We start from the raw sequence: 15,366 nt of genomic DNA on the forward strand, positions 1-15,366 counted from the left end.
TTCACAAATATTTACTGACACAATAAATACGCTCATACCCAAATGGCAGCAGTGAAGTTCACAAAATTGGCAATTCATACTGGAAAGGCCCCACAGAATGTACGGACTGACAACAAATATCCATATGGTATGCACCAAGAACAATTCTAAAGAACAAGGTACATTTTTTGCCCCATCATAGCAAGAGAGAAAAATAGTCTTTTCATAGGAACACAATGTGAGTTTTATTCCTAATTCTTGAGTATAACAACTGATCAGTGTTTCCAAAGATTGACCTGCAAAACTAAAGGACAAAATTCTGATAATGTATTACTGACTATGTCAATTGGTGTCAGATACACTGTATACATTTTATGAATAGAAGTCCACCAACTGTCTGCATTTTGGTTTTTCATTTTCCTTTATGCATTTCAAAGCGAAAGCTCTTCAAGATTCACAAGTTGTGACTGAAGATATCCCGCAATTTTAAAAAAGTTCTAAAAATGAATTAGGATAAATAATGGTGAGGATATAAAAAAAGGGAAACAAACAACTGTATTAACGACAACTGGGGACTCACCATCACCTAATGTATGACATTTCATGAACCAAAGGCAAAGGATGTTAGTCATTTATTTTAATTGATTTAATTTTTTTTAAATGTTTTGCATTTGCACATATCACTGTTAAACTTATTGCACTTCGGCCCCTTTCATTTGGATGCTAGAATGATATATTTAAATCAATTTATGCATATTTTTGTCTGAAATAACAAAGAAATCTTTCAGTGATTTTTCTACAGTTCTTCTTCATAATACCTGCCAGAAATACATCCACTGTCAAAAAAGCTTATCTGAAACCACAATATTATGCTTTGATCTGGATGCTTCACTTAGTCCCGATGACAGGACACTTACCTTATTGTACTCCTGGACAAGAAGGTCAAGATTAAGCTTTTTCCGGTAATTGTTGTAGAAGTTCCGGCACTGTTGTTGCGTACGCGAGCTGCCAACACATTCAGCCAATTTGGGCCAGTTGAGGCCATGTTCACGAAGACCACGCTTTAAGCTCTCCGTCTCTTCTTCTGTCCACCGCTGAACACCACTGTCAGACTCCTCCTGCTGTGGTGACAGTCGCCGGGAGATGCGTGTAAAGCATGCCGAACAGCACTTTGTCACATTTGGTGGAATCTCTGTGGATACATACAATGACAGTTATATCAATTCAGAGATAATCCACAGCAATATCAAAAAACTTGACTTTTTTATAAACTAATATAAAAATTGAAACCGTATGACAAGAAGAAACTCTGGCTGAAATCTATGAGATTAAATGTATATCCACACTTTTCTAAACTGCACCATGCCTCTATGTACATTCCATAACATGGTGTACGGATTAGTAATATCATTTAGCAAACAGAGCACATGAATACAACACTCATTCTACAAACCTGAGAATGAATTCTCTTATCCTTTATCAAAGTTAGATTGTGTTGGCTGTACATAACAAGACAAAATTATCTGTATGAATGGGCCACACAAGTTGAAGCTTTGGATCAGTTTGTGAGGCAACTTAGGTGGTATACCTGGCATAATTGTAGGTATCATGATTCTTGTGATGGTTCTGATTCAACATTCAATTTGGTCCAACACATATTTTGTTTTTGCAACAAAATTAAATGATTAATGTTATTAAAAATGCCACATAAACGAATCAAGTCAATACTTAGTTGAAATCCCACATCCTTACTGACAACACTGTCTGCCACAAAGGTGTGTGTGGTCTCCTTGATAACATAATCTCAGAATGATGATTCTGAGAATAACATTCTGTCCTCTCATTAAACACGTGAAGCCCCATGTTTATACAGTGCTCTGTTACTACTGGTTTATCCAGTTTACCCAGTCGCATGTGCAGGATTGAACTAGCACTGCCTGGAATTCAGCACTGGCTGCCATTAAATTAAAATGAAAGAATCAAGAACCCCTGCTTTTCTGATCTAATGCAGTACAATGCAGAGAATTAATTCAGCTTTTAACCACAGCAAAGTCCGGCAGCACCGTCATTGCCTTCTGTGCTCTTGAGGAAAGGCTCTCTTCGCCTCCCAGCAGTGTTCACCAAGAACGCTATCTTCGTACATGTCTGATGGTTCAAATAAATTTTGCCTCCACTGCCTAAGCCTCAACAGTCGCATCTTGCAGCAATGACGACAGCATCTAACACCATTTGATAATACTGAACAGTTGTTTCGATGAAATATTGTAGGACTTGTGCAACATTATCCAGCAGCAAACCCAAGGACGTCATTTGCATCTTTCATGTGATTTCCTGTATGGATGCACTCCACTTACATAGAACCCTTCCAAGAAATCTAAGTCTTTCAAAATCCTCTAAATACTGCTTGTGTGTGTTCATTCCATTTCATATCACTTGTTGGTATTTGTTGTATATACATCAATGATGTGATGTGCTGTGCTTCAGATGTTCACCACTTATCTTGTAATTGGGTTTCTTCCCTATGTTGTAGGCATTATTTCGGTCAACTGAGACTTCCCCCAGTGACTTAATTGTGTTGTAGTTTGCGATGTGATGTATTACTCACACAGGAACATAACAATGACAACACCTTTTTGCGTTTATATTATTTTCTAGAATGTAGGTTGTGGTTATACAATGTAGGACTTGTGTAACATTATCCAGCGAGTGAAAGTTCACACTTTGGTTGCGAGGCTGAGGTCTAGGTAAATTGACAAAACAGTATCAAAGGCTCCAATTAATTCCAGTATTTTCCATATATCTCAATTTCAGAAGAGCTGCTTCCCATTAACCGAGTAGCAATTTTTTCCAAGCCTTTATGCATTGGCATAATTGTACCAATTTGAAATTAATGGATTGATTGAGATGAAATCAGTGAGAGGCCATGGCATGAAATGATACCAGTGCAAATTGTTCAGGTTTGTTGAACTTGTAATGGAATGAACATGTATGATGATTGTAAACTTGTGCCACACTGGGATCTGAACCCAAATTTCCTGTCTTTTACCAGGAATTGCCTTCACCACTAAGTTTTCTGAACATTGATCCACACTTTTACTGTCACTGACGCATAAGAGGCAATCAAAAACCTTCCCTCTGAAGGTCTTACAACCCAGAATTGATACGTCAGGCAGGCAAAACTGCCATGAACATTGAGGCAATCATCTCACCAATGTATGAGGCCGAAGGTGTCCATTGGTACACCACCACGTCCTGTTACACAAAAAAGTCCATAACTGCCTGCTGCACACCCTTGTCCAACTAGACTCATCAACTCTTCAATGTCTTTTTAAAGGGATCGAAGAGTGATAATCACTTGGGGAGAGGTCAGGAGCACAGGGCAAGTAGTCAAGTATCTCCCACTTGAGTTGGCATTATTACTTTATTACATCATTTGCCATTGTGGAGGTGTGCTATCACGAAGCAGCAGCACCCAGCAGGAAACCTGGTGTGCCATTCCACAACAGTGGTTTTCAAGAGACATGCTCACATACATATTCTTCATTCTCCAGGGGATTTCTACCCATGTTTGCCCTTCAGTAGCCAAGAAAAATATAACAGCATGTTGGACCTGTTTGGATGTATTTGGTACTAATGTTGCCACGGTTCACATTGCCGCATTTACTGCAGGCATGTTGGAGACACGAATGCCGTACTAATCCCTTGCTTAAATGCTGGTGCTTATACAACCACAATGGAGTTGCACTATGTTGCATATATGCTGCAGCAACGCCATCAAATGGAAAGTGTTTGATCGTCCCTTATACTTCGATTGATAACAGCCAAACAGGTTATCAAAGCAGTTTGAGTACAAGAATTTGTACAATACCAACCACTGCGACTACATGAAAACTGTGGAATTGACTCTGATCTAAATGGAAACAGTCACCTAATTATTCACAGTGAGTCTCTCTCTCTCTCTCTCTCTCTCTCTCTCTCTCTCTCTCTCTCACTAAACATATCTACTTTCCAATTGTTATTTGTTCCATCTTTAAGTGATATATAGCACATAAGTAGGTCTACTTCTTCATCAATATCAGGCTCCCAGCTCCACAAGTTAATCCACTGCTTCACAAGAAAATAGACTGAGTTGACAAGAGATGCCTCCTAGTATGATGTTGGACCTCCTTCTGCCCATCTCAGTGCAGTAAGTTGACATGCCACTGACAGTGGATGTCCCCTAAAGAAATAATGAACCGTGCTGCCTCTGCAGCTGCCCATAATTGTGGAGGTGTTGCCAGTGCACAATTCTGTGCATGAACTGACCTCTCGATTATGTCCCATAAATGTTCAATAGGATTTATGTCAGTGGCCAAATCATTCACTCAAATTGTCTAGAATCATTACGCAAACCAGTTGTTAACACTTGTGGGCCCGATGACACGATGCATTGTCATCCGTAAAAATTCTGTCATTGTCGGAGAATGTGAAGTTCACGAATGGCTGCAAATGGTCTCAGTAAGTTCAGCTGGATCAGAATACTCGTCCATTCCAGGTAAACACAGCCCACACCATTACGGAACCACCATAACAGATTGCAAAGTGCCTCATTGACAACTCAGGTCCACAGTTTTGTGGGGTCTGCGTCACCTTCGAACCCAACTGTCAGTTCTTACCGACTGAAATCTGGACTCGTCTGACCAGGGCACAGTTTTCCAATCGTCTACGGTCCAATCGACATGGTCACGAGCCCAGACATGTGATGTCGTGCTCTTAACACAGGCAGTTGCATTGGTTGTCTGCTGCTGTAGCCCACATTAATGCTAAATTTCACCTCACTGTCCTAATGGATATACAGGGTGGCACATGAAATGTGTTACCATTTTGTTTTTGAATACAAACTTTATTGTCAACACAATCTGAAAGGAACATATACTACAATGAAGAGCCATCCATGGAGATTTGTTCTAAGTCAGCACATCCTCAATATGTCCACCATTTCGTTTCCTAACTTCCTTCAAACGAACACTGAAGTTAGTGATTACCCTACGGCACATGTCTTCCGTAATGTCATTGCAAGCTTGAAGAATAAGTCTTCTGAGTTCCATTAAATCACGTGGACATTTTGGGAAAATTTTTTCCTTTAAGTACGCCCAAAGAAAAAAGTCACATGGATTGCGGTCTGGACTATTGGGGGGCCAATTTTGTCCGTCATTGAAGCGACCTGGAAACCCGAGTGAAATGATCCACATGTCGAAATGCTCGTGTAAAAACTCCAACACAGTGTTTGCAGTACGTGACCTTGCTCCATCTTGCACGAACCACTGCGTCTTGAAGGGCAAGGCAGTAGCAAGAAGCCGTGTAATGAAGCTATTGCGAAGCATGCTCAAATAATGCTCGCTCTTCACAGTTTCTTCAAATAAAAAGGGTCCAATAAGTCCGTGACTGGAAATTGCTGCCCACGCTGTAATCCTCGGATCATAATGTTGTCATTCATGAAGCACTTGTGGGTTTTCAGTGGCCCAAAAGCATACATTTTGTTTGTTAAACACAGCGTCTACATGAAAATGCGCCTCGTCTTGAAACCAAATGTTGATGAGAGTTTCTTCCCTATCCTCCGCCCACTGAGCAAACAGTAGTCTCTGCTGCTTGTGTTCTTCAGTGAGCTTCTGTGAACAGGTCATCTTGTATCGGTACATATGGAGGTCACTTTTAAGAATGCGTTGAACTGAGCGTCTGGATATTCCCAGTTGCACTGCTGTCTTTCTACACGATTTCCCGGGACTTCTCTGTACAGCAACTTGTACCGCTTCAATATTCTCCAGCGGACAAACAGGCTCAGGCTGAAGTCGCTTCGCTTTCAATACTGTTCCTTCCTGTACAAATTTATCATACAACCTATGGATGGTCTTCTTGCAAGGGACCCGTCGTGTGTTAAACTGTTGTCGAAAACGCCTCTGAGTCACAAAAAGGCTTTCCGTTTCATGAAAAAGTAACACAATTGCCGATCATTGCTGTGTCGCCAGTCTTCCATTGTCAGTCATTCCTGCTTACTAGTCTCCTAGCAGCAGTATCATGAATTACACGTCATTTTGTAACTCATTTGTTTTTCCAAGCTCTGTTGGTACTGCTGTAGAGATCCCAGTGGGATATCTAATGTGCGTCGCGAATTGTGAAAGAAACAATTGGTGACACATTTCGTGTGCCACCCTGTATTTGTCGTACATCCCACACTGATTCCTGCAGTTACTTTACGCAGTGCTGCTTGTCTGTCAACACTGACAACTCTATGCAAAAGCTGCTATTCTCGGTCATTAAGTGAAGGATGTCGGAGAGGTAATGCTCGAAATCTGTTACTGTCAGCACTCTTTCAACACTTTGGACCTTGCAATATTCAATGCACTAGTGATTTCTGAAATTGAATGTCCGACGCATCTAGCTGCAACTACCATTCTACATTCAAAGTCTGTTAATTCCTGTTGTGCAGCCATAACCAAGTTGGAAACCTTTTCACACAAATCACCTGAGTAAAAATGACAGTTCCGCCAAAGTATTGCCCTTTTATAGCCCGCATATGTGATTCTATCCCGTGTGTATACATGCACATCACTATCTCGCGACTGTCACCTCAGTATACCGTGAACAACTGCCGAGAAAACTGTCTCCCGACGTGCTCTCGCACTGTGTCGCACAACTTTTCCAGAGCTGTGCTGTCCCGTCCCGTGTCGCTTACATCACGATGCGCTTCTACATCTACATCTACATCCATACTCCGCAAGCCACCTGACGGCGTGTGGCGGAGGGTACCTTGAGTACCTCTATCAGTTCTCCCTTCTATTCCAGTCTTGTATCGTTCGTGGAAAGAAGGATTGTCGGTATGCCTCTGTGTCGGCTCTAATCTCTCTGATTTTATCCTCATGGTCTCCTCGCGAGATATACGTAGGAGGGAGCAATATACTGCTCGACTCCTCGGTGAAGGTATGTTCTCGAAACTTCAACAAAAGTCTGTACCGAGCTACTGAGCATCTCTCCTGCAGAGTCTTCCACTGGAGTTTATCTATCATCTCCGTAACACTTTCGCGATTACTAAATGATTCTGTAACAAAGCACGCTGCTCTCCGTTGGATCTTCTCTCTCTCTTCTATCAACCCTATCTGGTACGGATCCCACACTGGTAAGCAATATTCAAGCAGTGGGCGAACAAGTGTACTGTAACCTACTTCCCTTGTTTTCGGACAGCATTTCCTTAGGACTCTTCCAATGAATCTCAGTCTGGCATCTGCCTTACTGACGATCAACTTTATATGATCATTCCATTTTAAATCACTCCTGATGCGTACTCCCAGATAATTTATGGAATTAACTGCTTACAGTTGCTGACCCGCTATATTGTAGCTAATGATAAGGGATCTTTCTTTCTATGTATCCGCAGCACATTACACTTGTCTACATTGAGATTCAGTTGCCATTCCCTGCACCATGTGTCAATTCACTGCAGATCCTCCTGCATTTCAGTACAATTTTCCATTGTTACAACCTCTCGATATACCACAGCATCATCTGCAAAAAGCCTCAGTGAACCTCCGATGTTATCCACAAGGTCATTTATGTATATTGTGAATAGCAACGGTCCTACGACACTCCCCTGCGGCACACCTGAAATCACTCTTACTTCGGAAGACTTCTCTCCATTGAGAATGACATGCTGCGTTCTTTTATCTAGGAACTCTTCAATCCAATCACATAATTGGTCTGATAGTCCATGTGCTCTTACTTTGTTCATTAAACGACTGTGGGGAACTGTATCGAACGCCTTTCGGAAGTCAAGAAACACGTCATCTACCTGGGAACCCGTGTCTACAGCCCTGTGAGTCTCGTGGACAAATAGTGCGAGCTGGGTTTCACACGACCGCCTTTTTCGAAACCCGTGATGATTCCTACAGAGTAGATTTCTAGTCTCCAGGAAAGTCATTATACTGGAACATAATACGTGTTCCAAAATTCTACAACTGCTCGACGTTAGAGGTATGGGTGTATAGTTCTGCACATCTGTTCGACGTCCCTTCTTGAAAACGGGCTTGTGGCCTATAGTCACAGCTACTGCTCGTGTAAACAGTAGAGTACCAGTCTGGCAACGAGCACGACTTAGCACAGCATATTAGGTACGTGTCTTTCTGGATGCCCAGCGACGACACTTTGACACGGGTGGAGAATACTCACGGAATTCGTGGACGAGCGGCTGGCGTAGCTCAGGCGGTAGCTCGGCCCAGCGCGCGGGCAGCGACCGCAGGCGCTTGACGCGTCCGCGCGGGTTCGGGCACGAGGGCAGCGGGCATTGCGTGTAGCGCGAGCGCACCGCCTTGCAGCGACACGAGTTGCAGACGCGTGCGCCCGCCGACACGTCGTCCTCGCGCAGCCCGTAGGCGCCCGCCTGCGCGCGCGGCAGCGGCCGCGACTGCGGGAACTGTTCCAGCTGCGCCCGGCACACCGCGCACGGGTGCGCTCCGCCCTTGTCTGCAACATGAAGCAACACACGCCGATGAGCACCAGTATGGTACAGAATTCGGAGAGTTCCGAGGCTGGTCGGGTTTTTGTTATAAACACACAAGGAAGGGTAGAGTAATCTGAAATTATAAGGTATGAGAAAGAGGCAGTAGATGAAAATGGAGAATCGAGTGAATGATACAGAATTTGAAACCATCACCTATTTTGTCATCTTTCTAATTTCCTCAGCTTGATTGCATCATTGTGTGCTTTGGTGTCACTGCTGGTCGATGTGGGGGAGGGGACCGAACAGCTAGGCCATCGGTCCCGTCGGATGGGGGAAGGAACTCGGCCGTTCCCTTTCACAGAAACCGTCCCAGAAGCGATGTAGGGAAATCGTGAAAGACCTGAATCGGGATGGCCGGACGTGGATTTGAACCGCCGTCCCTCGAATGTCGAGTTGGAATCCGCTACATGGCTGACCACTGAATTTAACCCATAAATCACCCACGTTATTGAAATTTGTACACAGACCAAGCAGTCAACGAAACCATGGAGAAACTTCAAAAGTGACCCCTATAATTGTAGATATAACGTCTGAGGGCACTGTGACCACTTTCAATACAATGAAGAAAGACAGGCTCCGTTAGGGTTCCGTATTACGTTCATCTGAACTACCGGTTTCGACCTTTGTTGCATGTTATAATCAGATCCATACCAAAATTACTTATGTAGTTTTAAGAGAATCCTCGCCCTACTGACGACATGTAGTTCGCAGGAATCTGAAGAAAACCTGTCTGAGAATCATATCAAGTAGCCCACTGAGTCTCTGTCTTTCTTCCTCAAAAACTGATCGTTTGCCGATAATTCTGTCAGACAGGGCAAAACATTTCGGAGATGACCTGTATTACTATACAACCAAAACAGTGCATGTTCCGTGTTGCAGGTTTCCTATCTAATGACTTCCAAGGGCTAAAAAAATTTAGTCTTCAAAATTTATATAAAATTATTGATCAAATTTACCCATTTAAAATGCTGTCATAATCTACTCATCAAGATTTTTATCTTATGTTAAAGATTTAACACAGTAATACAAGTATTAGTTATAAACTGTGAGTATGTCTTGAGGGAGAGTAACTCAAGGCGCGAAAATTACCCAGGTTACATTCTTTTACAAAATTTTTCTCGTTCCCCCCCCCCCCCCCCCACACACACACACAGACAAAAAAATAGCGAAAAAAGTTGATCGTTTACTACATTTTCGCTTTTCTTCCTCTAAAACTTCAGAGCCAGGCATGACGTTTTAATTTATTACTTAACTCTATTTACAACACATCCTTCAGACGGTATTCACATATACTACTGAGTGCGCCTTGCAAAATTATATCGTCATTTGACCATACAGTTCAGAAGATGTGACGTCATAAACAATGAGATACGTGAGAAAACAGCTTCAGCTTAACACAGAGCTCAAATTGTCCAGACTATATATGTGGAACACACACACACACACACACACACACACACACACACACACACACACACACACACTCTTTTATTTAAGTACATAATTAAACATTTCAAACTTCTTCACTATCCCGCAGACGTAAATGGAGCAGTTCCGTTCTTGTCAAAGAGTCATCTGCAACCAACCTCGATCCACGAGCGCAAACTAGGTCCACCAGCAGTCTCCACGTCCAGCAGCATTTCTCGCTCAATTATTAAGCCCTTAGCCACCGCACGGGCATACACAGAAAAATCTGTCGTTTTTTTTTTCCCTCTCCGGACGCTCCGCCGCGTGTAGAACTGGGAGGTTGGTAATTTTTAACAAGTACCAGCAGTCAGTCACATGTAGTACTTGAAAAGAACAGAAAAAAGCAGCACCGACCATTTGGTTTCTAAATCACTTATTATCGACGCGCAAAACGCTGGGAAAAGCGCGACGGCGCGTTACAGCCGGTACGCCGGCGCGCGTAGGCCGGACTAGCTAAAAAGCGAAAAAAGGAGCGAAATCTGGCGGCGGCAAACAGCGCTGTAATGCAATTAGGGCGCGCCCTGAGCCCGCGAGCGCGTAGCGGCCCGTTTTTAATAATTGGCAGCGGGCGGTGGCCCCGCCGGTCACAGGGAATAACGAAACAGACAAACAGCACCACAGCCAGCGCCAAGTTAATTTGCAGCGTCAGGCGTATCGGCTGCTGCTGCCCGCCCGCCCGAACTCAATTATGCAGCGGACGCCGCCTCCGTCCGCTATGACCCGAGTGTCACTCGCAAGGCAACCGTTTCCAACCGCCACATCAAGCAAACACCGCCAATCTCCCGTTCGAGGCCACAAAACTGACTTCCATTCTTCTCCTGAAATGCACTGTACACTCACAGGAGAAAAACGTTATATGATTCTCCATCCACCCCCCCCCCATCCCCCCCAGCTTCACAAATTCAGCTACTCAATAAAGGTCGTGCTTTCTTCGCCCTTCTAGCTCAGTAGTTCCCAACATTTCTGAGACTATTATCCCTGAGTGCAATCAGATATTAGTACTACCAAGTTTCCCCACCACAATCATTAACATTAGCGTCTAACTAGACTTTAAAGTGACAAATAATTTTCTTCGAATTTATATTTTTAAAAGAACACTAGAACTGATATTTAGAAAGAAAGCTAACTATTCTCTTGAAGATAGGCACTTCTTACAAAAAGTACTTCCTTTGCACCACTCCTCTTCCTAGCGACACCTGCTTCACGCACACCCTGCATCTCATTTAAAATCAACCAGGTTACAATGTGTGCACTGTACTTACTGCTCGTAAATCATTTGCTTGCTGGACTCCTTACGTACGAACTGACAGAAACTGGAAGACTTCAGACAGCCAATGTTTTGTCTGCGACGACTGCCACTACCAACAACAGCAACAATAATAATGATAGTAACAACGACGATGATAATACTATGTAGGCCATACGACAATGTAGTAGCCAATATATAATTATTGTTGTTCTGCGCTGTCAATTAATTCGTTTATCCGTTGCGAAGTTCATAAAGAAGCAATTTCTGGTCCAGTGCGGGAACGACATACCAGACGACAGCGTATCTGATGTTTATGTATCAATTAACTGTTACAGATGCGTGGTAAACCGATGGGCGATGGATGTGTCTATTTTGGGCTTTGTTTTGCCGTCCACGTGGAAGTTCCGTCAAGGCACTTACTGTATCTTGGTGAGATCTTGAGTTACGGGACATGTTCTGCCCGAAATATCATAAAGTTATCTTGGGTATATCTGTGACATTCACGCAATACAAGTGGATACCATACGCGTGGCACAGCCGTCTTTGATTGCAATACGTCTCATTCTTGACCGTCACATACCAACTCCGGCCCATCACCCTTGCCCTCTCTTTGGCGACGGTGCACCTAATAATATAAGAGATGCAAAATAGCCTCGGTGGCCGAGCGGTTCTAGGCGGTACAGTCCGGAACCGCGCGACCTCTACGGTCGCAGGTTCGAATCATGCCTCGGGCATGGATGTGTGTAATGTCCTTAGGTTAGTTAGGTTTAAGTAGTTCTAAGTTGGGGGGGAGGGGTTTATGGGGTTTATGGGCAGTAGTTCTAAGTTCTAGGGGACTGATGACCTCAGAAGTTAAGTCCCATATGACTCAGAGCCATTTGACCCATTTTGAACGAACCTACTTCGAACTGGAGTCTCGGAATACAAGAATAAAATAACACATACCCCTTTGGAGAAGCACAAAACGCCCAACAAAATCCAATATAAAAAGAGGGCACGTTATGGCGGATAACTTATTGAAAAGGATGGGGCGTCGTTTTATTCAGTTGCCCACGTAACGCAAAAACATACTCCACTTAATGTAGTTAATTGCTGATTTGTAAACAGGTGATGTTATTACGGGTTTCCCTTTCGTAGGACAGCCACCACAGGCTGGTAATATACAACCGCGGACACACCAGTGTGCAAGTCAGGAATCAGCATAAGACACAGATCTATTGCTGCCTCGGTTACCTAAATGATATGGTCCAACCCATTGTTAACAGGCGACTTGGCAGAACGAGTCCAGTTCATTCACATTCGATTCCCGGCCGAGTCGGAGATTTTCTCTGCTCAGAGACTGGGTGTTGTGTTGTTCTAATCATTGTCACGCAAGTCGCCCATTGTGGCGAAAATACTTGCAACACGGCGGCCAAACTTCCCCACGAGGAGACTCCCGGCCATCAATGCCATACGACTGTTTAATTTCATTTGGTACAGAGAGACGACTGTTGCTCCTTAAACCAAACCTCGTACGACACGCTTGTACTTTCTTCGTCGTCCTTGTCAACACAAGTGTTACCTGCGAAGATTCGCCGGCCGGGGTGGCCGAGCGGTTATAGGCGCTACAGTCTGGAACCGCGCGACCGCTACGGTCGCTGGTTCAAATCCTGCCTCGGGCATGGATGTGTGTGATGTCCTTAGGTTAGGTAGGTTTAATTAGTTCTAAGTTCTAGGGGACTGATGACCTCAGAAGTTAAGTCCCATGGTGCTCAGAGCCATTTGAACCATTTTTTTGCGAAGATTCTCTAATGAGTGTATTTCTAATATCTGGGAAAATTAACATAAGCAATGAGTGAATTGCCGGCCGCGGTGGTCTAGCGGTTCTGGCGCTGCAGTCCGGAACCGCGGGACTGCTACGGTCGCAGGTTCGAATCCTGCCTCGGGCATGGGTGTGTGTGATGTCCTTAGGTTAATTAGGTTTAAGTAGTTCTAAGTTCTAGGGGACTTATGACCTAAGATGTTGAGTCCCATAGTGCTCAGAGCCATTTGAACCATTGAATGAGTGAATTCTAGTTCGTAGATAATAATGTGTTTAAAATCAGCTAGCAAATCTTCGCGTGGCTCTTTTCCTGCATTATATTGAAAATAAAAATTTATGGGAAAGGTAAAAACGTCAACAAATAAGCTCAAAAACAGTTCATTACTTCCACCAGACGTGTTGGCACAAACGAACGTTAAAGAAAGTGCCGGAAGAGACGAGAGGTACGAAAGATCTTTGGTATTTCTCTACCTCTCGTAAATCCTTTTCTATGACAAGAATTGCTGCGAGAGTAGTATTTTAACAAAAAGCACGGGAGTTGTGAAATGTTTCCACGGGAGACAATCGCTTGCACTGCATAATGGTTTACATCGTCTGATCACTTTAAGCGAATTTTTAATTAGATCGTACACAGAGTAATGACTTTTAGAGTGTGCATTTGACATCGCAACCAAATCTTGCACAGACCTATGAATACGTCTACATGTTTCGTAAATAACGTTGTGAATACATTTATTAAACTTCAAAATTAAATCGAAAAAGAAGAATCTTGTAAGATATGTGCCAATAATATTATATGAGTGGACTCTGAGCAAAGAGGAAGTATTCCTTTACACGCGGCACGATGTGCTGTACAAGCGAACAATGGCATCAACAAATTCGTTAATTAATCCATTTCATGAGATAATGAATTTCGCAGCAGATTACATTTGCCAACTTTTACAAAGTGCTTTTAAGGTGAAATGAATGAGCAGTAGGCGAACTGACATTCCGAAGTATTCACTGGTTTTATCCCGCAAAATTTCTCTCTCGCGTACTAGCAACATCGGTTCCTAAGAATCAATATTTAATTCGGCACTCATGTAAACGCAGATCCAACTGACGTGACTGCGAGTTCGCCGGCTCGTGAACAAGTAAACACATAACAAAAAGATACAATGATGACAACACAGCACAGTGCACCTTCTGCCTCTGATATGGAAATCCGGCGCCGCATCCAGCGGCTTGATTGGTGTTTTAGGCGTGACGGCTCGTGGACAAACTTTCACATTAATCACTGTATCCAATACCAGTCCGGTAAATTTTACGCAATGGAAATTGTTCTTGTAGAAAAACCGCCAACAGGTATCACTAAACTACATTATATTTTGTTTTAGCTTCGTCCATTTAGGATAGCTGTCAGTCATTCCATCAGCGTTTCATTTTCTAAATATATTGCTTTTAATTGCAGTATTGGAGATACGTGTGAACTGCACATTGTGCCCTTGACCGCCACATCTCCTCCAGTTGTCACCACGTATTGATATTAGTTGTTCACATCGTGGAAAGCTAAATCCGTCATTCTGAGTTGAAGCGTGAGTCACTTTTTAACGCAACATATAAGTCACTTAAAGAGAATTAAAAGGCGACAGAGAGGAAACTGTGAGCGAGGGAAATTGGGCCTTCCTGATCATACAGCCATTTACTGTACATGATACAGATACGATGATCAGCATACCAATATACGAAAATAGTCATAATCGTGAAAAATTTGGACCTATGAAATATAGACTTTGTCCCAACGAACACCAAAACCTTCCGCGCTTTTTCCCTCGTTTCCTTGTAATGCAGGATGCGACAGTGATAGTCGTGTGATTACAATCCAGCCCATCATCTGGACGAAACTCTGCCGCAAGCGACCAGCAAACGCGATAATGCAACGATAGCGGCGGCACCACTACTAGCTCAAATGAGAATTCCAACAAGACAATCTTACGTCGCATGCTAATGTAGAATTAGAAATTCCTAAATTTTGTTAACTCAGCAGCGATACTTAGACAAGTGATTATGATCAAGTATATTAAATTTAATGCACAACTATCATAGCTGAGAATTCATACGTCAAACAATTCATCTTGAGGTTAAAGCTCACTTTTTGTTCATGTTTCTCTCAAATATGTTCTAGAAAAAAGTATTCTACCTTCAGCAAACACCATTCCAAAACACATTTATCTGAAAGCAAACACGGACAAAAAACTAAGCTTTACTCTCAATATCTCAACGCCACTCCAGGCATTTCCGACTAAGCTCTACAACAAATTCCGAAGCAATACAGTAAAGCTGTGAATACAATGACCATAA

At 43.1% G+C, this 15,366-nt stretch overlaps 1 protein-coding gene across 1 annotated transcript in view; it reads right to left on the reverse strand.

Annotated features, from left to right (window-relative positions):
• Positions 1-15,366, reverse strand: part of LOC126101091 (nuclear receptor corepressor 1) — a 266,318-nt gene that overhangs the window by 27,911 nt on the left and 223,041 nt on the right. Inside the window, exons 11-12 of the mRNA XM_049911770.1 lie at positions 8,179-8,472; positions 897-1,171 (exon numbers count right to left, since the gene is read on the reverse strand). Coding sequence (XP_049767727.1) covers positions 897-1,171; positions 8,179-8,472 — 569 coding nt within the window. The remainder of the gene's footprint in view (positions 1-896; positions 1,172-8,178; positions 8,473-15,366) is intronic.

The sequence above is a fragment of the Schistocerca cancellata genome, chromosome 9 (assembly GCF_023864275.1).
Source record: "Schistocerca cancellata isolate TAMUIC-IGC-003103 chromosome 9, iqSchCanc2.1, whole genome shotgun sequence".
In the NCBI taxonomy this organism is placed as follows: domain Eukaryota; kingdom Metazoa; phylum Arthropoda; class Insecta; order Orthoptera; family Acrididae; genus Schistocerca; species Schistocerca cancellata.